Here is a 22,447-nt window from a genome sequence, read left to right as displayed (position 1 = left end):
GAGAAGAGTGGCTATCAAGCCAGGAGCAGCCCAAAACTGGGCTGGCTAGCAGGACAGGTCCAGGCAGGAGCTGCCTTCCTATTGCAGTAGGCTGGCCAGGGCTGAAGCTGACAGGAATACTGGGTCTCTGTGTTAACTACAAACCATGCTGGCTGCAGCAGGGTGTGTCTGAGACATAGCTTAGTTGCTATTGTTGAACAGAACCTTCTAGATCTGCAGTGGAAGTGGCATAAATAGTTGTTTACAGCCTTTTCTATTCTGGACATATTCCACTTTGTAGCAGAGTGCACTTGTGAATAACTCAGTGCCTCGCAAAGGGCAGGCTCCATTAATGCCGGAGAAAAAAAATCTGCATTAACAGGATGTTCTATGATTCTCCAGAACAGAAAAATACAGAATATGAAGCCAGAAAATAAAACATTAAAGGCCTCCTGTTTGCGAACAGCCTCTGTCTTGGCATCTGCACATAATCATGCCTGCAAAATTTGAAGGTTGCCTGGAGGTGGTTTTAAAATCAGGCCCTAATTGCAGTCTTTAAGAGATACCTGGAATATTCTGTAAGACACTTTTCCTTATTCAAGCTGATGCTATATGTCCAAAACGTGTATGAGCCCCTTAAGATTGACTTGGAAATTGGGACATTTTAGTATATAAAAATCTGTCAATCCCCATGAATCCAGGAGGTAGGGATTTAATAAAAGCTGTAAATATCAGGGTCATTATGATAAAACGTGTTTGCTGGCAGCTGGGCATCTGCTTTGGACAGCATTGCTCTTCATAAATAACCCAAGTGTGCACATTCCACTGCTGGTGCAGTGGATAATAACTGCAACTATTGCTCTCCATCATGTTCTGGTTAATTTCCTTAGTTTCCTGCTCTGCTTGCTGATCATTTTATTTCAGAAAGATCATAAAAAGAGATTCATAAAAGAGAACACCTTGTGTTGTAGATGGTAAAAGCCTGACAGGATGCAAAAGGCTAGCTGGGATGAGAGATCCACTTTGGAAATAAATGGAGGTGGATTTGAATTTCTGGACACTTCAATTTAGGGCACAGGAAATGTGGAGATATTGGTCAGCTTGCTGTAAGGACAGAGGGCAGAGAAATGGAAGGAATTTAATTCAATCCTTTAGCATTTAGAAGTATTTGCTTTTGGGAGTTTGCTCTAAGTTCATCTTAAAGTTACATTTAAAGTATTAAAAATAATTGAAACATGTAAAACTGGGATTCATACCCGAAATTTCCTCTTGGTCTTCTTTTACTTACTTTCATTAAAGAATGAAATGGTGTTGACATTTTCTCAGCTTCTGTGTGTGCAGAATTCATGCATGAATTGTTACACCTCTTAAAAAAGCCAAAGACTCATATCACAAGTGTCCCCCTGGCTGTGGGCCATAGCTGCCCTAAGCAATGGGTGTGATGGTGTGGTCAAGCTGGGTTTTTTCAGCCTGGAGAAGGAGCCCAGCAGCCTGCCAGTACCTTCAAGGAGGTCACTGAGAAGTTTGAGCCAAGATCTTCACACAGCAGCACTTGAAGAGATGATGACACAAGAGCTGGAGTGAGTTGAAATGAGGGGTTTGGAATGGATATATGGAAAAAACTTTAGCTCTGAAGGCAGTCAGGTAGTGAAATAGCTTTCTCAGGGAGACTGTGCTGTCTCTGTCCGTGGAAGGCTTCAAGACCAGACTGAACAGAGCCCTGGAAAACCACATCTGTCCTCAGGGCTGACCCTTCTCTAAGCAGAAGGTGAGAGACTTCTGTGAGTTCCTTCAACCTGAATTGCCTTCTAATCCTATGACCCTATGAAATGTCCTGTGTGAAAAGGAGGATCCCAGGGGTTTTATCACAGGCTTATACACACTTATACAAGTCCATTCTCTCTCATGTTTTTGTGGGCTATTCATTACTAGTGCAGTAAGAAGAACCATCTGTAATAAGTATAGATAGCCTCTAGATAAATGCCATCCCAGTGTTCACGCTGCAGAGAACACTGGTCAGACATTTGCTCCAGGTCTTTTCCCCATTAGTGAAACTGTTGACCTTTCAAGATGTGGAATACTTTAAACAACCCAAACCTTCAGGAAGTTAGTTAATGGTTTGTGCTGCTGCTCAGGAAGCAAGTGTGCTCTTTCCTGCTTATATAAACCTATTTTACTGTTTGTACAACTGTTTTGAATGTGAAGCCTTGAAGACCAGCTTTCTTTTGAATCTAACTCACAGGATAACATGCCAAGGTTATTTTGCCAGCTGGTCTGGATGCCATCCTTTCTCAGTGAAGAGAGAAGCACTTGCTTAGTGCTGGCACATGTGTAAGTATACACAGAGCAATTTGCAGAAACTTGCTGCCCATTTAGCGTGGACTTGAAGCAAAAGCCAAACTCTATCTTTAAAGCATGGATGATTTTGCAGACAAGAGGCTTGTTAAACCTTTCAGGCTTGCAAATATTTCCCTGGGTATTTTTGACTTAGTCCTGTCTCTCCTTGTAGGGCATAAATCAGGGGTGCCAGCAGGCCTCTCATCTGTTGATACTTTTGCCCAGAGGTGTCAGGACAGTGAACATGACTACAAATGCCCTTGCTGCCTTTGAGTTTTTCCTCCTCCCCTTCTGCAGTAGCTCAGGGGGATTATCCATACCTTATGGGGCTACCCTAGCTCTGCAGGGCTGGGACGAGGTCTTTCCTGGCTCTCAGCACAATGACCAGGGCAATTGCAGGGGTGTAAAGGCACTGAATGAGCATGAGTCTCTTTGTCATCACCCAAAAGGACCTTTGAGTAGGCTGGAGCGGGTGGGAGCTTTCTTAAAATGGTCTTGAAATTGTATTTGCAGCATAAGTGGCTGTTTCTTGTAAAACTGTTCATTTTCTTCTGCTGCAAAACCTAAAAGGCTCATTCTTATTCCCTGCTGAATCTTTGAGATTGATGTGGACTGCTGGAGAGTCAGCTTTAGAACAAGGGCTGGTGGCATGTCAGTGCTCAATGAGATAGATGGTCAGAGTCCCAAAATTAATGCTGCCTTCACTTTGTGCCAATTAGACTGTTCCCCATTCTCCTCCCTCTGCCACCAGACTCTTTGTACATCAGCATTTCTCTCCACTAGCAGCTATTTTTGGGGAATAAAGCTGGCCTGGAAGACTTTGGTTTACTATGGCAGGCTCTGAGCCCTCACTTCTATACTGATGCAGCCCCCATCCCATCATAGCATGCTTTAGTGGTCTCCAAACCTCAAAATTAGCATCAGGAATCTCAGGACACTACTGCTCACTCACATCCATTAGCTACTGATTGCAGGTGAGGTGACTTTATCAGCATTGTAGCTGGTTTCAGCACAAAGTCGAATTTAAACCCCTTTTGTCTATGGCTTTGTAGGAATTGCTTTTCTGCAGAGAGGCTCACAAGCCAGTTTTTCATTACAAAAGCCATTGCTCTTTCAGATTATGAAATATGGCATTTTGACAAAACTGATCCTCTGAGATTAACTAGTTCATTCAGGGACACAGGAACCAAGTTTGCCTTTTTCTGCTTCATGGATGTGTAAATTAAAAAAAAATACTTAGACAGCATCTCAAAAAATTTTGTGTGTTGATTAATCTGTTAGACTTTGCATAAAGACCTACTGGGAGCACAGACTCCATCAGGAGAATCTGCAAGAGTTTGTAAAGCTGCCCTTCTCTGCTCTTAGTTAATTTATTAATTCACTGCTAGGAATGGCTCCTCACTTAGGTTTGAATTTTCAAGTTTGGACTTTTGTTGTTTTGGCCACTGAGAGCCTCCAGCTGTCTGTCAAATCCTTCTGCACAGAGATAGCAGCCCCTGAACCTTGATCTTTATTCCTTGGCATTTTATAATGACCTGCAATCTGTGCGGGTTCATTTTAAATGCCAGCCTCCAAACCATGGCAGTTCAGTGCCTGCCCTGTGAGCAGCTTTGCTGGCCTGCCATGGGGTGCAGGTGGCAGAGACCAGAGACTGCCTCTCCCATCAGATGTGGTGCTGCCCTTTCTTGTGCCACGGCCTGCCCTTGCCCTGCCCCAGCCTGCAGAGCTGACTCTCTCTGGCAGGGCTTAGCCAGGACCCTGCCAGCATGAGAGGAGATGAAGCTTCAGCCTGACATCAGGGACTGAATGACCCACTGACTGTGGTCACAGCAGAGAGAGCACAGGGGGACTGGCACAACGGGACTGTGCTTTCAGGTAGCTCAGCCTTGGGAGGTTTGCCTTGGGGCACTTAAAGGACTGGTTGAAACCATCTCCCTGTTCTTTATCGGGTATTTCTGGTGGATGTAAGAATAGGGAAGTGTCAGGAGACTGGAAAGAAAGACTCTTTGCCCAGTATGCAGTACTGTGACAATGCAGAAGAGATTAGCCAACCTAAACAAGCTAGCCTATAAAGATTCTGGGACAAATCATTGGTTGTTCTATTTGTGAGCACTGGTAGATCAAGGAGCAGGCAGTCTAGTAAGGTTTTACTAAGGCTGTATCACATAAAACCAATCTAATGCTGTTCTTAAGAGTAACAGGGCTGGTAGGTCAGAGGAAGGGAATGTAGCCCATGCTTACAGGTTGACTTGAGGAGCATTGCTTTATCCTAAACACTGAGGCATTCAGGGGAGAGCCAGGGTGGCAGAACTGGTGACTGACGAGGAATTTCTCTTGGATAAACAAGAACTTTCTTGCAAAACAATGTCCTGGGGTTTCCAGAAGAAGCCAAATGGTCCTCAGCTTGTCTGAATGAATAGCAGCTCTTTTACATGCTGAGGCTGTGATTTCTTACTGACTTGTGGGAGCTGAGTCAAATCACCTAAGGCTGATGCTGTTTTCCTACCATGTCAAATTGGGAATGACCCAGTTCTTACTGAATGAGGAAAAGATAAGAGATGCAGCCCAACAGTTAAGTCAGGTGACAGGCATTCTTTTCCCTGCTGTGTCATGTGCCCTGAAGCATCAGGCTGGGACGCTGCAGGACAGAGACATGAGCTTAGCCCTCTCCCATACCTCAGAACATGCAGCTGGCTCCTGGCTGGCTCAGCCCAAGAAGTAGATTTCACACATGCCTGCTCATCTTCCAAGCAGAAAGCTGCCTCTGAACATACCTATAACAGAGCTGGAGCCTGTTCTTTCACCAGTAGCATGAAAGTGCTGTGGAAGGCCATGGATTTTATGATCAGGACCACTGAGGGTCAGAATTCCTGTGTTGTCATTGCAGAAGGCAATTAGTGTTTTCTGAGTCAGGTCTCCTTTACTCCTGCCAGGACCCAGACTGCCCTGCATGTCAGAGGGACCAAGAACTGTCTTGCAACATTCATTTGTAAATGAAAAATGTCCTGCTAGTGAAAATTAACTGTATTGCAACCTGTTCTTGCCACGGTGGCATTATAGAAATCAAGCAAACGAAGGTCTCCAGTGCAGAGCAAGCTGGGCTGCCCTGCCTGGCCCGTGCCTTTGGCATGCTCCAGTAGCTGCCATGGTGCTAGACAGAGTCTGGGGGTGGCCTGCCCACTTGTTAAATGTATTACCTGAGAGTTTGAAACAAATCATCTGTGGAGTTTGCGAATGGATGAGGGATCATGATTCAGTCAAGAAAATGAGGTAAATCGATCAAAAGGACAGTGAAAGCCAAGCTCTGAAAGAGATGTCAACTGGTAAAGGGCAGCATGGTATTAAATTATCCCCCACCTTTTGCTCTTACACTGATTTTATTCTTTGTTGCCAAGTTACCAGGCATATCTGCCTTGTTCTTGCACACATATATATTTCCCCCCAGTCTTGATTCTGGATGCCATCAGGATGTTTTTGAACATTGTCCAGCCCACTGCTGGGGAAGGAAGGTTTTTAAGACTGGAATAAAAGTACAGGAAAGGCTCCAGCCATGGCAGATTCAGTAGGGGTTTGAGGGGGAAAAAAAAAGACAGTATCAGTCAGAGTAGCTCTTCATCTCCCTTCTTCATGAGCCACAAAAATCTAGTCATTTGTTCTGCTGGCAGAGAAGTTCTGCCAAGGGTTCTGCTTTCCCCCCACATCCCCTTGCATTTCCCTTCCTGTTGCCTCAGGGCAGAGAGCAAAAGGGTCTAAGAACAGAGATGTCTAAGTCACCCCAGAGGTGCCGAGCAGAAAAGAGCCTGGGCTGGCTTTCAGCTGTAAGTGCAGCTGGTAGAGCAGGTGGGGAAAAATAAATCCAAAACTCTGCAGGTGGTTTGGTGCTGGAGCTGTGGTACCTGCCTTGGACATACACTGAGCCGTGCTTGCAGAGGAGCTATGTGGAGTTGCAGTGGGGAAGAGCTGAATTTTGGGAGGTGGAACACATTAGCATGATTTATAGACAGAGGAGCTGTTGGTCTGGATAAGAGTGAGCTGGATTTCTTCTCTGGCTGTTTGGAAGTCAAGCGTCAAAGCAACTCATTTATGTCAAACATTTTCTGCAACGATGACACAATAGACTTAGATCCATTATTGCCTGTACATCAAGCATGAACAGAAACTCTGTTGTTACTGTGATGGCAGTTTAAAATTGTTCTAATTGGATAAAAAGCACCAGAAACTGGAGAATTCACTTGGTCCCACCTCAGAGGAAAATGGGCTCAGTGCTTTTTTTTAGGGACTTAGCAGAATTGCTGCCCTTCCATCAAGAAATTTTCTTTGAATATCTGCCTGGCTTATCTACTACCAATCTGTCCAGCACTTCAGTAGTGGGGGTCTAGGTTTCTTTTGATTGTGGTTGATACCAGCTCATAAATCCCCATGCTGCAAGGAGCTGCTTAACTCAGCATCTTGGGCTTCATTTGGAAGATGCTACATCTTCCCCTGCACTTTCTTGGAGCAGGCATGGAGGTTTACAAGGATCATAAATAAAATTGCTGTCAGAGTAATTGGTCACTGTTCAGAGTTTTATTCTCCTGTAGTTATGGGTGAAACAGAAGGGAAGTTTCAGATTTTTAAAACATTTCAGACGTTTTCAGATTTTTTTAAACATCTCTCTTCAGAGTTTTATTCTCCTGTAGTTATGGGTGAAACAGAAGGGAATTCTTGCACTTTCCTATTTCAGACATTTTCAGATTTTTTTAAACATCTCTCTGTGTCTTTTTCCATGTCTCTTGTCCTTGGCGTCTGATTTATGTTCCTTTAAGCAAGTGACCACATATTGTTCCTAAGTACTCTGTGAAAAAGAACTGAAATGCCCTTACTCATTGTTTTTTTAGCTCATTAGCAGAAAAAAATAAGGTGTCTGCACTGGTCTGCAAGCAGCATGTGCTCCAGATTCCTCACTTGTTTCTACAAAATCTGCAGAAGGTATTGAAATGAGTTTGTCAGGAGGCTTTTGCTTCCTTACCTGCTGAAGTACACCAAAATGGAAACATTTTTGAGGTCTGAAAACCAGAGGTTTGAAACCTTCACTCTTTAGTTTCTAAATTGCTCCTGCATGAGCAAATGTGGGTGAACAAATGTGATGACCCCAGGTCTCAGCACCTGCAGTAGGGACTAGCCTTGACAGCATGAGAAGAGGCATGCAGAGCTGGCAGAAGAGGACTCTCACTGGTTTGTAAACTCTGAAAGGATAGTGACACAAGCAACACTTTATAAAAATGTCCTTTTGTACCAGCTGGCTGTCAGCATCTGAGTATCAGTTCTTGTCTGGGTGCTGCTGGATGGGCTCCCTGGAACCTGTGCTCCATGAAGGAGGGTTTGGACATGGCTCTGGTCATCCTGGCTCCCCAGGAATTTGTTACTTGAGTCACACATGGGGTTGGGTGGCACTTGTGTGGGTCATGGCTGCTCTTCTCTGGGTCACAGACTCTGAGAGGCCACCTCTGTGTGCAAGCAGTGCTCTTGGGGCAGGGGCTACCATGGCAGTGGGATAGAGAGAAAACTGTGTTATGGGTCATGGCTGCTCTTCTCTGGGTCACAGACTCTGAGAGGCCTCATCTGGCAAGACCTGAGAGGCCACCTCTGTGTGCAAACAGTGCTCTTGGGGCAGGGGCCACCATGGCAGTGGGATGGAGAGAAAACTGTGCTGTTGATGATTCTTTCCCATCTCTGATGGGAGATCCAGCTGGATCCCACTCCATAACCTTTAATTTCAGGACCAGAGCAAGCAGAGCAGGGGTCTAGGGACTCTGTAACTAGGGGACTAAGAGTCTCAAGGAGATCTGCAGGTTTTCAGTCTCCATTCTTTGGGCAAAAGGTCCTAGGCAGCTCTACAGATGGCGCTGGCCACATGTAGCTCTGCAGCTTTGCAGCACTATTAACCTGCCTCAAGTGTTGTGGGAAGCCCTTTTAGGCTACTCCCAAAGCATCAAAACCAGTGTTGCTCTGACCCCGTTTCCCTTCCTCCTAAGAGTAACTGTGAGTCTCTAAATCAAAGCCTCTCAAGTCCTTCTCAGTGCCCGTGGCCCACCCCTCCATCTGGTGTGTCTGACAGCTGATAGGAGGCTGATGTTTCCAGCTGAAGAACTGAAATAGTTTGTTCTTTTCCACTATTCCCTTGGCAAAGGAAAACAAGCCCATTTGTTTAGAAGCTCATAAAAGAGGAGCTTTATAGTAGGAACATTCATAAACTTGTTTGCTTTTGACCTTCTCCACATTGCTGATGGTTTCAAGTTCTTGTCCCAGGCATTGTGCTTGTCTGGGCTGTTCGTGACATTTTTGAGAAACAGCCTCACCCAGAGTAATTTAAATTGCTCAGTACTCCAGCACTGAGCCTTTGGCCATGCCATCTTTCTCCAAGTGCAGGGCTGGGCAGGATGTGTGTGTGTGTGGGGGGGATACATTGACAGCCCTACAGAGAGCTGTGCAGACCTGACTGCCAAGAAGAAACGTGGCCACTAATTCCCTGTCACTTTTTTTTCCCCCTAGATTAAATGGTGCTACTCAATCAGTGAGCATTTCCCAGGCTCTTAGATTACTAAATTAATAAGAATGTATTCTATGAAGGCAAGAAATCAGATCTTTAATGAGTGTGGCTCATGGGATACTGACATGCTTGAAAGAGTGCTTGTTTCTTTTCTGAGAAAGTAAGGCAGCAAGTGTAAAATACAAGCCAGAAGAGCCACCTTGATTTATGTTGAGAGGCAGGAAATTGAAGTTACCTTTGCTGGACTTTGAGACCTCAAGTGTCAGGTCAAAATTCACAATGTAATGCTGGCATCTAGTAATTTGAACAGATAAAAATGCTGCTGTGCTTTCACCTATGCTTCTGCTGACTGGGGAAGGGCTCTCCAAACTGCAAATCCTTGTCTGTGGCTGATGCTTTTTATTCCATTCTTGAATTGCACTGTCGTGGATTTCTTCAAAATATGTCTTGGCAACCCTGTCCACTTTTCAAGCACTTTCCCATTTTATTTTACTTCAGTCTGGAGGCAGTGTTCCTTTTCTTATTTTTTTGCATCTGTAAGACCTTTGTTTTCCTGCTCAGACCAAGAACATCACAAATTCCTAGACTTTTACTCCTATGAAGACACAGCAGCTCATGAGACTGCCTGGGACATGTGCTTGCACATGGCCCAGCTCTATGCTATAAATGGATTCAGATAAAATTCACTGACTCATTGGTGCATAATGGGAAAGTACATGTAGTGATTTGATACCTTCCACACTCTTTGGAATAAGCTTTTATAGAGTAGCATTGTCTGATTTCAGATAATTCCTAGATTCAAATTGTCAGCATGGCATACTGTTGAAATTACATGTTTCCTTTGTCTCTTAAGTGCTGATAAACAAGACACAGCTGGAAGGAGGTTTACAAGTAGTTCAGTTCTAATTTCCTCTGTATTCCCACCGTACTTGTTAGCATAAAGCATTCCCTTCCTAATTTTTCTGAAGACAGAAAAGGGAAGAGAAACATAAGGCTGAAAGTCTTCATGGTGGATATCAGGTGGAAATTCAGGATGCTGGAAATGGCTCACCTCAGCCCTGAGCAAGAGAGGCACATCATGTTTTATTAGCCTTTGCAGTCTGCATCAGTAACTGGAGCTAATTGCAATTATTGGGAGATAATGTTAAGTTAATTCATTCTCTTGAGTAACTGCCACTCTTTCCTCTGCACAATGAAAGGTGCATTACCGTGCAGCTGGGGATGTGGCAGGTCTGTGTCACTGGGCCAGAGGTCTGAAGTCCATGCCAGTGGGACTCCTGCCTGAGTGTGTCCTTGGGCCTCTCTCTCTCTCTCTCCATCCTCACTTTTCCTGTTTGGCTAATTTCCTGGCACTTTTCCTGATGCTGTGGGAGAAGCTGCTGTGTGCAGGTGTAGTGTCTGGGCTGGAGTGAGCTGCCAAGATGTCCTGTTGTTCTCTGGCATTACCCCAGGGTACACTCTAATCATACTAGGGCTGTTCCCATCACTTCCCCATTACTTACTGGTTTGTGTCTTTATTGTTGTTATTATTATTAAGCAGAAAATGTTAGAGAGTTCTGTAATAAGCAGTAATCAGAATTTCTGACAGCATTCCCCATTTTGAGCATCAATCTGTGTTAGACTCTGATTTAACGCCTGTTTGTCTCATTACTCACACTGAGAAGGGAGATTAAGGTCTGTGGGGTTAGCAGTGCTGGCTCTGAGCCTTCTGCAGCCTAGATCAGCTGGAACCTTGCCAAGGCTTGCACCCACAGCAGGGAAGTGATCCTTGTCCGTGAGCCCCTGCAGGAGAGGGGCAGTTCTCACAAGCAGCAGCTGACTTCTGCACACTGGTTACTTAAAAGAAGACCACAGCCCTGAGCACAGATGGTAATTGTGTGCTGTGGCTGTTTTTTCAACAGGACCTTTTCTTTCTGATTTCTTCAGCCATCGTTCTGTCACTGAGAGATGCTCTTGCCTAATTAATCCCTTTTGTGTTCTTTACTTTTTCTTTCCCCAGGCCCATGTGTTTGATCTGAACGTCAATAAGCTTGAACCTCTCTGCTCCCAGCTCGTGGTGACCCAGAAGAAAAATAAAACAACACACGTCCAGTTTAATCCTGCCTACCCCATTATCATTGTTGGAGATGAACGAGGCCTCATCACCTGCTTGAAGCTCTCTCCCAACCTGCGCAAGATGCCCAAGGTAAGGACAAGCTGCATTCCCCCAACCACAGAAGGTCTCTTCAGCTCTTGTCACTGTCCCCTCTCCTTCCATGTAATTCTGTTGGCAAAGCTCCTCTCTCTAGCAAGGTACTTACAATTACCTCAAGCCTCTTGGGTAGGATGTCCGAGATGTTAAATCCATGTGTCTGTTCCTGTTTGAGCAAGAGGACTCTGTTTGCTTTAAGGAGTGGGGACTGGTGGCAAGGGGCTGTTCCTGTTTGAGCAAGAGGACTCTGTTTGCTTCTGGTAAGGAGTGGGGACTGGTGGCAAGGGCGTTTGCTGTTCCCAGTCATCACCATGGTCCAGACAAACTTTGGCCCAGAAGCTCTGCAGATTTGTCTCCCAAGGTTCACACATTTTCTGAGTTTTGGGTTTTATTTGCAAAACTCTTCGAAATCAAGTAAAGGAGAACCCAGCTCTTGCCCAAGTTCTCCCACACAAACCATGCTGCCTGTTTTCTTGTGCTCCTGCGTCAGAGCCTGTCCTCTGACCAGCATGTCAACTCTCCTGTAAATGAGCAAGCAGTATCTAACATGTAAGGAGAGGGGCTCTTGTCTCAAGTGACAGTGAGGAGATACATGTGCCTCTGTGAGTTGGTGAAGTGTTTTTTCACCCCTCATCAATGAGGGCCAATTGTGAAGGATGATAACATCTCTTGTGTGGATCTATTACTGGATTTTCTTTCTGGTCTTCATCCAGCTATGGATGGCATGGCTGTAAATGCAATGTCCTTTTACGCCCTTGTAATTCTCATATCCAGTTGTCTTGTGTTAAGTGGAGTCTTTGAGTTTCAGGCTTTTTAGAAGTGATCCAAGAAAGCAATCTCTCAAGATGATAATCTTTTATTTATGTACTTCCAAATGTTTTATATACTCTACTAATCTGCTGTATTAGGCAGGGTCTTTGGCCAGGAACTAATCACACTAGTGTCACTCCAGAGTCTTCAAAATTATTTTTGAAAGGTTCCTGCATCTGGCTGACATTGGAAATGTGAATCTTCCCTGTGCAGAGAGGGCATAGAAAACAGTAATATGCCACATTGTTTGGGGCTGAGTTGTGGAAGCTGTGGAGAAGAATCTCTCATATGCTTCACACTTTTCTATTTCCTGCAAACTTCAGACTGAGACTGTCAAAGCTCTCTGTGTTGTCATTAGGTTGGCTCAGGATAAGTTTCCTTGGTGCTTTATGAGTCCTTCCTGGGCATGGGTGAGCACAGTGTCTGCCATGGACCCCGCCTGCACACGGAGTGGAGAGGAGTCACACACACATAAATGTGTGTCCTCTGCACCCCAGCTGTGGGCTGATCGGCACCCAGCAGCACTGCACTGTGGGCCAGAGTCCCAGAAGGGTTTGGGCTGGGAGAGACCTACAAGATTACCCCGCCTGCACACGGAGTGGAGAGGAGTCACACACACATAAATGTGTGTCCTCTGCACCCCAGCTGTGGGCTGATCGGCACCCAGCAGCACTGCACTGTGGGCCAGAGTCCCAGAAGGGCTTGGGCTGGGAGAGACCTACAAGATCATCTAGTTCCCAACCTCTGCCCTGGGCAGGGACACCTTCCATTAGACCAGGTTGCTCAGAACTCCTGAGAAGTCTCAGCAGAGCAGAGCAGAGGGGCAGAATCCCCTCCCTGCCCTGCTGCCCACGGGGCTCTGGATGCAGCCCAGGACACGTTTGGCTCTCTGGGCTGGCAGTGCCATGGCCGGGGCATGTGCAGCCTCTCAGCCACAGCTCCCCCAAGCCCTTCTGGGCAGGGCTGCTCTGGGGCTGCTCATGCCCAGCCTGGGCTGCTACCAGGGGTTGCTCTGACCCAGGTGCAGCACCTTCCACACAGCCTGAAACTTCCCATTGTTCCCATTGGCCACCCCTCGAGCTTGTCTGGGTCCCTCTGGATGGCATCCCGTCCTTCAGGTGTGAGTTCAAATGTCTCCTTCTGCTCCTGGTGGCCAGCAGCTCTCCATGCAGTTATGGATGTTGTAATTTCTCTTTGCTGACCTCCTTTAAAGGCAAATTGCGTGTTGTTGACAAAGCAATCTAAACTGAGTTTAGGAGTAACTCCAATGCTTACTGCTGACCGTAAACCAACATGTAACTACATCCCACGCAACGTATAAGTGGGATGGAAATGGACTCTGCTGCTCTGATGTTATTAAACCATCTGTCTTCTGCTGGCCTGGTTAGGTTTGGAGGGATACTGAACACTGAACTACGACTTTCCCACACATGTGGAGAGGAAGGAGGGATGTTCAGGCACAACTGCTTATGTGTGGGGGTTCCTTGACTGCAGCCAGCCTGAAAGATATGAGGATTTAAAACACATGACATGGAGTGGTGGCAAAGTGATGGATCTGGCCTAGCCTGCTCAGTGCCATAAGTGAACAAGTGGTGAGGAGATGTAGCTGATGGAAGAGAATGTTTTAGCAGAGGGACATCAAGCCCTGTTAGAACAGGCTGTGCCATCCAGAGTGTGGTCCTGTCTGTCTCCTTCCTTTGCCAGCACCAGCCTTTGTGTCCTTAGCAGCAAGCCTCCAGCTGTTTTTGCAAGAATATCAGCTCACGGTAGGAAGTCAGATATATTTCCAGAGTATTGATTCAGGTTCCTCTAAAGATCAACTCAGTGTGCTCTTTACACCCTTACCCTGTGCAACCAGATTTCCTCTGTAAAATGACTCAACTTTTTCCTCTTTTCTGGAATTCCTCAGGCTGGAGTTGACAGTCACAGAACTTCCAGAGCTTTTTGTAACTTAAGAGGGTCCAAATCTGTGCAGAGGAGTCCTGACATCCCAGCTGCCTCCTTGCAGATAGAAAAACCTGTCCATGCCTGGCTAGTATCTGGGTATCCCAGGCTGTTCTCTTTGCCACTTGATCCCCACAGAGCCCACTGGGGGAAACTGCCTGACAACAAAGTGGACAATTCACAGCTTCTGAAGGCTGGGGCCATCTGTGAGCTCAGCTGCCTGGTCTTGCTCTGTCAGCTCCTTTGGCAGTAGAAAGGTGCCTTTTGCTGAGTTCTGGCAGAGCCCAGGATGCCAAAGGGACAGGGCAGTGAGGGGCTCATCCAGGTCCCACTACCCCTCTGCTTCACACTGATGCCACAGGGGGTTGCCTTCTCTAACAGCTGGGACAATTGCTTTTGACAAGTAAAACTTGCAGACAAATCAACCTGTTTTGGGGGAACTCTTAATACTCACATCATTACAAACCCCAAAGTTCCCCTAAAAATAGACACAGCACTATCTGCTCCATGTTCTGCAGATTCCTTAGCTATTGCTGGGCTTGCAAGATAGAGCTTGCAAAAAGTGACTGAATTAATGTCATCCTGGTGAAATTTCATCCATTCTGAGTTTATTGGGTTTTGGCTGTTGCTTCAAGCTGGTGTGGTGGATAAGTGGAAGTGGGGATAATAACGATGCTTTGGATCTCATCAGACCTTGGCCCCTTCCTCTCTTCATGTCCTTGAGCAAGGAAGGAAGGTTCAAGATCTCTTTAAATAATTTCCAGGGTTGGCCTGCAGCTTAATTAATTCATGTTCGTAAAACACTTGGGGATCTTTAAGAAGTGTTATTTAATAGTCTGAGTTTTGCTGTCAGCTATATTAGCATAGTCTCATTTATGAACACTTGGCAGAACAAATATGCCAAGGGGGGAACTTCTCGAAAGCACTCAGGTGGTGTTTTCAGAAGTGACTTTCACCAAGACACATAGTAAAATCTTAAGAAAAGGTCTAAAATTCCTTGTGAGTTTTGACATCCTAAACTCATAGTGGCTCATGGGAAAAGGTGCATTTCTTGTTGAGAAGAAGCTGGGGACAGAGTCTCTGCCACCCATCAGGCACTTGTGTCAAGGGCACACAGAGGGCACAGGGGTCCTGTGTACAAGAGATGTCAAACACAGTGGGTGTCCATGTGTCTGTGCCATGGGGATTTGAGTCCTGGATATCCCCCCACCCCCACAGACTGAACTCTCTGGGGCAGGACAGAGAGATCCCCTTGCCCCAAGCTGTATTTATATCCATGGGGTGAAACTAGCTCGGGTCCTTCTGCTCAGACGTGGGGGGACAGAAATGCCTGCAGTATTTTCAGATGCAGCAGTAGGAACAAGTGACTCTCTGCTGTCATCCAAGCCACTTTTAGACTCCAAGCACTCTTTAAATATTGCAGCGGATGTCAGGCAGGAATTGTTTAACTAATAAAGTATCATTTCTAATTTGTAACGACCTTGGTGGTTGAGTTCACCCGAGGGAAGCATTGCTGTAAGAAGAATCAGTTTGGGGCAGAGCTGTTTAATTAGTGAGCCTTCCGGGTTTCGTTCGAGGGTTGGAAGAAATTAAAGCATTTTGTCATCACAGTCAGAAGAATGTACGCTCATAGGCTTTGGTTTATTTTTTAAAAAGTGCTAAAGTAGCCTGGCTTAACCTCTGCCAATGCCAAAAGTAAGCAGAAGATAGTGAAAAAACAGTGTGCAATGTTTTTTAGAAATTTTAGGAGAGCACAGCAGAGTAGGAATAGAAGAGAAAGTGGATCAAAGAAAAGTTGCAATATAGAATTTGCTGAGGCTAAGGCAAATTTCTTGGCCAGTACCCAGGATGAATGCCAGGGAGGCAGACAACTTCTTGGCCTGATGCTTGTCTTGGATATTTATCTTGGATTATTTAGGATGTTAATCTCTGTTCCTGCTACTAGTTTCTTCACATGCAAAGCATCTTTTTTTCTGTTTCTTGGTAACAACTGAATTTCTTCCCAGGCAGTAAATCCTAATTGACTGGGTCCAGCTGGGCATGAGTGGAGTGGGAAGGGGAGCACAGCTGCTTGCCCACACCAGGACACAGGGCCAGGACTACACAGCTCAGGAGCTGCAGGCACACACCTGTGGATCTGATGCTGTGTGCCTGTGACCAGCATGGAATGTGGGGATAAGCGAGGGGTGTGGGCTGGCTCTGAGCCTTCACATCCATGTGCACATACTGGGCAGCTGCTCTGCTCTCTCTGTGCCTTATCACACCAGCCAGTGTCACCTCTGGACTCTGACTCGTTGCATCTCTGCAGCCCTGACAGAGATGCCCTCGGCCAGATCCAGCCCAAGGCTGTTCAGCTAAGGAAGGAGCATTGAATTTTACTTCCTGAAGCACTGTGGCTTTTTGGCCACAGCTGATGGCTGGGTGTGGGAGGGATTTGGGAACTGTGATTGACCATGGCAGGCTGTTGGGGTTTTAAGGAGATGACAGAGGGAAGGGAATTTGGAAAAGGTTGGTGTAAGTGTCTGAAGTTTTAAAGGACACAATAGGGGAGTGGTTGAAATCTCCTCTTCAACCTATCCCCCTCCCCAGCACGGTACCCCAGCACAGAGATCTCCTGGGGCCTGAGGTTTCTTCCTCCTTCACAGTCCCCAGCAGCACCCACTGCACACAAATGGTCTCAGGAAGGGACCCTGGGTTCATGCCTGTTCCCGTTTTCAGTGAGATGCCATTGATGTGCAGAGCAGGTTCTAGCCTGGAACACTGTGAACAGAGAGTGGGATGCTTGATCATGAACTGCTTTGTAGCTTTGTGTTTCTATCACCGAGGGTTACAGGGAGTAACTTGAAGGAGTAAAGGATCAGGAGATTGTTTCTGTCCTTAGTGTTTTCCTGTAGCTCTGTAGGGAGGTGTAAGGGATCAACCAGCCAGCATGTAAATACTGAAATACAAACTTGAACTCCCTCCTCCTGTTGCAACATGTGCAGTCTATCTGCACATCTGACTGTATTTAAGGAAGGAAGCTATGGATTAGATCCATTCTCCAAGGTCACGTCACTCCTGGATTGGTGAGCTGTTTAGTACTGAGGGAAGCATTTTTGTCCCTATATTTCCTGTCCCAGCAGTTCTCATTCTGTCTGAGAGACAAGCACTTGTCTCTCCTCTCCAAACAGGTCAAGTTTTGCTCTTCTAGCAGTGTAATTCTTAGTCCCTCCGTTTTCATGCAAATGCTTCTCTCTCAATGCCTTCTGTGCTGCTCGAGCCATGGCCAATTTTCTCAGTGTCTCCTCAGAACTGGCTAATTGCTCAGTGACCCAGAAGCACAAAGCACAAGCAGTGCTGGAGGAATTTGGTGTGCTGCTGTGCCCTGCCTTCATGAGGATTGCCTCCTCCAGAGCCAGTTTGGCCTCCAGATAAGGAAGCACATTACAAATGAGCTTCGGTCTCATAAAAACTGACCTGCAGCTTGATGGCTTACGCTGAAATTTTAAAATGCTTTTTGGTTTCTTTTCAGTCCCTCCCCTGTTATTTAGTCTAGTTGCAGGTAGCTGCTCTCTGTACTGTTAGGGGGAGAGCTGAGGAACACAGGTGCATCCAGGGACTCGTGAAACCCTGTGTCTGACTGTTCACAGCTTTCTGTGCCACTTTTGTAGGCCATGTAGGGATATATGCACCAGTGTTTATTCTTTGGTGTGGGAAGGAAACCCATTGCTGGAGACCTTGAAGAAGAGGAGGTTGGAGACAGAGGTGGCTCTGAGCCTGCCTTGGAGCAGGAAGGTCTGGAGGTGTTTGCTGTGACAGTCTCTGGGTTCAGGGCATGCAGGTCCCAGCAAGAGGCTGTGCCACTGGTGTGGAGCTGGACAGGGTGTGAGCAGCATTGCTTGTGGCCTGGAGCTGTTTTGCTACCTGTGACTCATAACTGTAAATCAACAACCACCAAGGGGAACACCGGCAAACTCAGGCTCCCGTGCCCCTTCTGCCTTCTCCTTGCCCTCCATGATTTCCTGCCCTGACACTGTGCTAGGAAAGCCATTAGCAGGAAGACCTTTGCAGCCCCATAGGATCTCTTCTCCCTCCACTGTCCCACATCAGGTTCCTCCCAATCTAGCATAGCCTGAGATAAAATGAAGGGACTGTCTAAACCTGGAAAGCTGTTACTTGGGAAATGGGATGGTCCATGTGCCAGCGGGCTACAGTTCCTGGGCAAAATGGAAGCCTTTGGATATTTACCTGGACACCCTGGGCACAGCCACAGTGCACAAATCCAGGTGTCCAAGAGTGTTGCCCCACAGTTACAGAGGGTTCTGGATCCTAAACAGAGGTCTGGCAACCTTGGATACTCAGCATGTTTGGAGAGCTAACCCAGATTAGCAGGGATAGATCAACAGGACTTGAATACTCTCATTAAATGTTTTCTTTGCTTTTGGTGAAATAACTTTTGGGTTGCATCAATGTATGAAGGGAGAAGACAGCTCTATGTAGCAGAAGCATTGTTGAACCCCAAGGTCAAGAGCTGGAATTACTCTTCCTTTTGCTCTTCCTGGCCACATCTTCAACCTTTTTTTTTTGTTATGTAATGTCCCTTTCTGTGGCTGCTGTGTTTGGCAGTTGTTAGAGAGAGAACATCAGCATATTTACAAGCTATTTTAAGTCAATTCCCAGTGGTCAGGGTGAAATGTGTTTAGTACGTTAAATGGAAACACTGGCAAGTGAAGCAAGAAAAGGTCCCATTTTACAAAAAATCCATAGTACTTATGAATAATTTCTAAAGTGCAAGTCTCATTCTGTGAGGTGCTGTGTGCTGTCGAGGGGATACTGGCAAAGCCAAGAAGACTGGCTTTGACTTTTTAGTTTTTTCTTTGAAGGTCTGTTTAGTAAAAAGAATTGCCTTTGTTTGAAAGTAATGTGAGATTGCTCCATTTTGCAATACTAGCAGTTTGGAGAAAAATACTAGGGGGATTTGGTTTTGTGATCAATAATAGTCAAGACTGCCTAGGCATAAATCTGGTGTGTGTCCTTGGATTTGCAGTCCTTAGTAAGTGAGATCTCAATTTGGCTGAGCAAAATTGGTTTCTAGTTGTGCCTTGTTTACACCTTCCCTTTTATTTCTCCACATTGGTGCTGTTGTGTTGCTACAAGCACTGTTTTATCTGCAGGCTTTGCTTCCTCTTCCTTTGTGCACAGATTGTGTCTGTTCTTTGGTTTCTGCCATGCTAGAGCTCCCCAAGTCCCAGCAGTCTGGACTTTGCTTCTCTGCAGCCTGAAGAGCCCATTGCTGCCTGTCCTGGGAAATGCCTAATGCATGAGAAGGAGCCTTGCCTTATGTTTTCAAAGGACTTTCATTTTGGTTAGATCTGCAATTGCCTGAATATGTCTGTTCAGCTTGCACAGTTCCTCTTCGAGCCGGAGCCTCGGCTTTCTTCAGTGCCTTGGCAGAAAGCACAGAGCAATTTTATGGCAAGTGGGTCACTGCTCATCCTCACAGGATCTACTTGGCTCACCTGTTCATCCTGTTCTTTGTCCTCTGTGCATTTGTTTCTCTGCAGATGACTTAAATCCCATCCTGGAAATTGGGATACCCTGAGAAATCACCAGTTCTTTTCCTGAATAACAGCCCCAGTACCAGGTCAGAGGTTGTTCCTAGGGGAACAATGTGTTTTCAAAGCTTGGCTTTGGCAGACCCAGCAGTGGAGGCTTTTTGGAGGCTCTCATTCTTCTAGCAATGGCTGGGTGTGAGTGCAGGACTGCCAGTCACCAACCTGCTCTGCAGAGACAATTCAGTGTTCAGCCCCCCTGCCAGAGCTGATTAGAGTGGCCTGATGAAGGAGGTAACGTGGATGCTTATCCTCCAGGTCATCTGAGGGTGAGCTGATTTTATGCCAGAGAGCCCCAAGCTGCTCTTGGGAGTGCAGTGCAGCTATTCCTGAGCACTGGCTCTGCACAGGGAAATGAAGGAGGAAAGCTTGTTAGCTCAGCCCCTGAGCCACAGGGTGTGTTTGAAGGACAAGGCTTGTCATGAGAACAAGGTGCAAAGCAGTGCCTGGGGCCTCGGAGACCCAGCCATGGTCCTGGCCTCTGTATGTCCTTGGATGAGATACAGCTCCTCTCCATGTTGAGTAGGATGAGGACACCCATCTCCCTTGGAGCCACAGCAGCCAAGTGACATTTGTCCATAGGCACCATGGATTACTCTCCTACAGCCTCTTCCCTCCTGCTGAGTGCTTTTGGGACACATCCAATACAGTCATACCTTAGGGATGGAGCTGCAGTTGGGGTGCAATGATGGACAGCCCTGTCCCACCAGGGCCCAGATCCTGGAAGGCTCTCCTGCCTCCTTCCTGCACTTGGATGTCACAGACTATTGAGCCAGGATGAGGACACCCATCTCCCTTGGAGCCACAGCAGCCAAGTGACATTTGTCCATAGGCACCATGGATTACTCTCCTACAGCCTCTTCCCTCCTGCTGAGTGCTTTTGGGACACATCCAATACAGTCATACCTTAGGGATGGAGCTGCAGTTGGGGTGCAATGATGGACAGCCCTGTCCCACCAGGGCCCAGTCCTGGAAGGCTCTCCTGCCTCCTTTCTGCATTTGGATGTGACAGACTATTGAGCCCAAGATTTCAAGCTGAGCCAGCCAGGTCACTGAAAAACTGAGGAAAATTAGGAAGTGGAACAAGGGGCAGAGGGAAGAGATGGAGTGGTATGAGAAAAGGGATGAGAAGCTGGATCATAGTACAAGTAGGAAGGAGCAGGCATCCCATGGGGGACCTGGACAGAAAAGCACATAAAATCCTGGAATGCAGGTCAGCAGCTCCTTGTTGGCTCTCTACCTCCACAGTGTAGGTTTGGCCTCTGTTTGCCATGGTGTCCACTGGTCATGCAGTTAAGGTGGAGAAATGTGACTCATTCTCTCCAGCTCATGGTTGTGTAGTGTTTTGAGCACCTAAGAACTCACTCAGCAGGGATGGAGAACAGGACACTGGTCTTCATTTGCAAGGCTCTTTCCCATCCTGTTTTTGCCTTGCCACACAGAATCCAGTAATTCCCCAAAGCTTGGAGAAGGTGGGGTTTTACTCTTCTTGGAGCTCTACAAGGAGAATGGATACAAATTGAGAGGGGAAGTTTAGGTTAGATATTTGGAAGAATGCTTTTCCTGTGAGATTGTTTAGACCACAGGACAGGTTGCTCGGGGAGGCTGTGGATACCACAACCCAGGCAGTGTTCAGGGCCAGGCTGGACAATGCCTTGAGCAGCCCGGTCTAGTGGGATGTGTGCTTGCCCATGGTTGGCTGGGGGTTGGCACTGAATGGTCTTTGAGGTCCTTCCCAACCCCTTAAGGTTCTGTGATTCTGTGGTACCTTGTCCCTGGGCATTGACTGGGAGCTCTGGGACAGTGTTCCTCGTTGTAGAGCCTGATGATATTTGCTACAGTGACAAATGCAGGAAATTTGTCATGACATGGAATAGGAAGAAATGCAGCTATGAGGGCCAAAGGAACAGCTTGATATCTGGCACATTCCTGTAACTCCTCCTGAGCCTTTGCCAGAACCTGACACAGCCTTCCCCAAACAGCCGGCCTGGGCTGGAAAGGGCTGAGGCTGCCTGTGGAGACACAGAGGGCAGCTCCCTGCCTGGGAGATTGTGTCTGTGCCATTGTAAAACACACCCCAAATGCACTGCTGTAGAAAGCCCTTCACTTTCAGAGTTCACCTGTGGGTTTTGTGACTCTGGGTGCATCCATCTGAAGCCCGTCATGCCCCTGCACGCCCTGATCGAAACCATCGTCCTGCTTCCAGCCCTTCCTGAGCCTCTCCCCAGCTCATGCTTGTGCCTCCTACCAGCCTCCTCCAAAAGAAAAACACAGACACCTACACCTGCAGGCAGGGCAAATAAATGTCCCTTGCACAAATTGACTTGATGGGGTCAATGCAGAATTGTTTAAATGAGAGAAGGGAAGGGATCGCCGATGAATAAAGTGTCTCACTGCTCACAGAGATGGAACTGACGCAAGAGGATTATTTTTATCCTGTGGAGAAGAGGAAGAGCCCTGTGAAGCAGAGGAGAAGAGGGTCTGACTTACAGTCCCACTGGCTGTGTGAGATGCAGTGATGGCTACAATCAAAGCAGCTCCTGGGTTCTCCTGGAGGGAAACTCTTATGCTCCAATTCACTGACTGATTTTGTGAGAAGGCATGCCAGGCACCGACTGTGTGAGGCCGTCTTAGGGCAAATATCCCCTGGTCTCCTCTACTCCCCTATCTCACCAGGGAGCTGCCAGTGATCCCACTGCTCCCAGTCTAAGGTGTGCCTGACCTCCTCACCCCTCGTGGGGCCTGGTCAGTGCAGAGACCTGTTCTGCCAGGACGATGTCGTGTTTTCCAACCTCCCACCTGTTGGGTTGAAATCTTCTCGTTATCCCCCAGACAGCCTTCCATGAACTGTGCCCTTGCTGCACCATGTCCTGTGGGTGCTGCCCTCCCCAGCACAAAGAGATCCATTCACATGCCTGCCCATGATGCTCCAATTCCTTTGCAGTGGCAGAGCTGGCTGTTTTACTGTTTCACAGGAGTGCCAGGTTCCATCCAGGTGATTATCCCTCTAACTCCAACACTGATGGCAGAACAGTCCATTTGTGCTGGGGATTGTCCCTGCTCAAT

At 46.9% G+C, this 22,447-nt stretch overlaps 1 protein-coding gene across 1 annotated transcript in view; it reads left to right on the top strand.

Annotated features, from left to right (window-relative positions):
- The window catches only part of DNAI1 (dynein axonemal intermediate chain 1), a 136,690-nt gene that overhangs the window by 96,715 nt on the left and 17,528 nt on the right, over window positions 1-22,447 (top strand). The window contains exon 19 of the mRNA XM_039704494.1: window positions 10,845-11,030. Coding sequence (XP_039560428.1) covers window positions 10,845-11,030 — 186 coding nt within the window. The remainder of the gene's footprint in view (window positions 1-10,844; window positions 11,031-22,447) is intronic.

Source organism: Passer montanus, unplaced genomic scaffold (genome assembly GCF_014805655.1).
Source record: "Passer montanus isolate IOZ18808 unplaced genomic scaffold, ASM1480565v1 scaffold176, whole genome shotgun sequence".
Classification (NCBI taxonomy): Eukaryota; Metazoa; Chordata; class Aves; order Passeriformes; family Passeridae; genus Passer; species Passer montanus.
The sequence above is the reverse complement of the archived record's forward strand: the minus strand, read 5'-3'. Positions and strand labels throughout refer to the sequence as shown.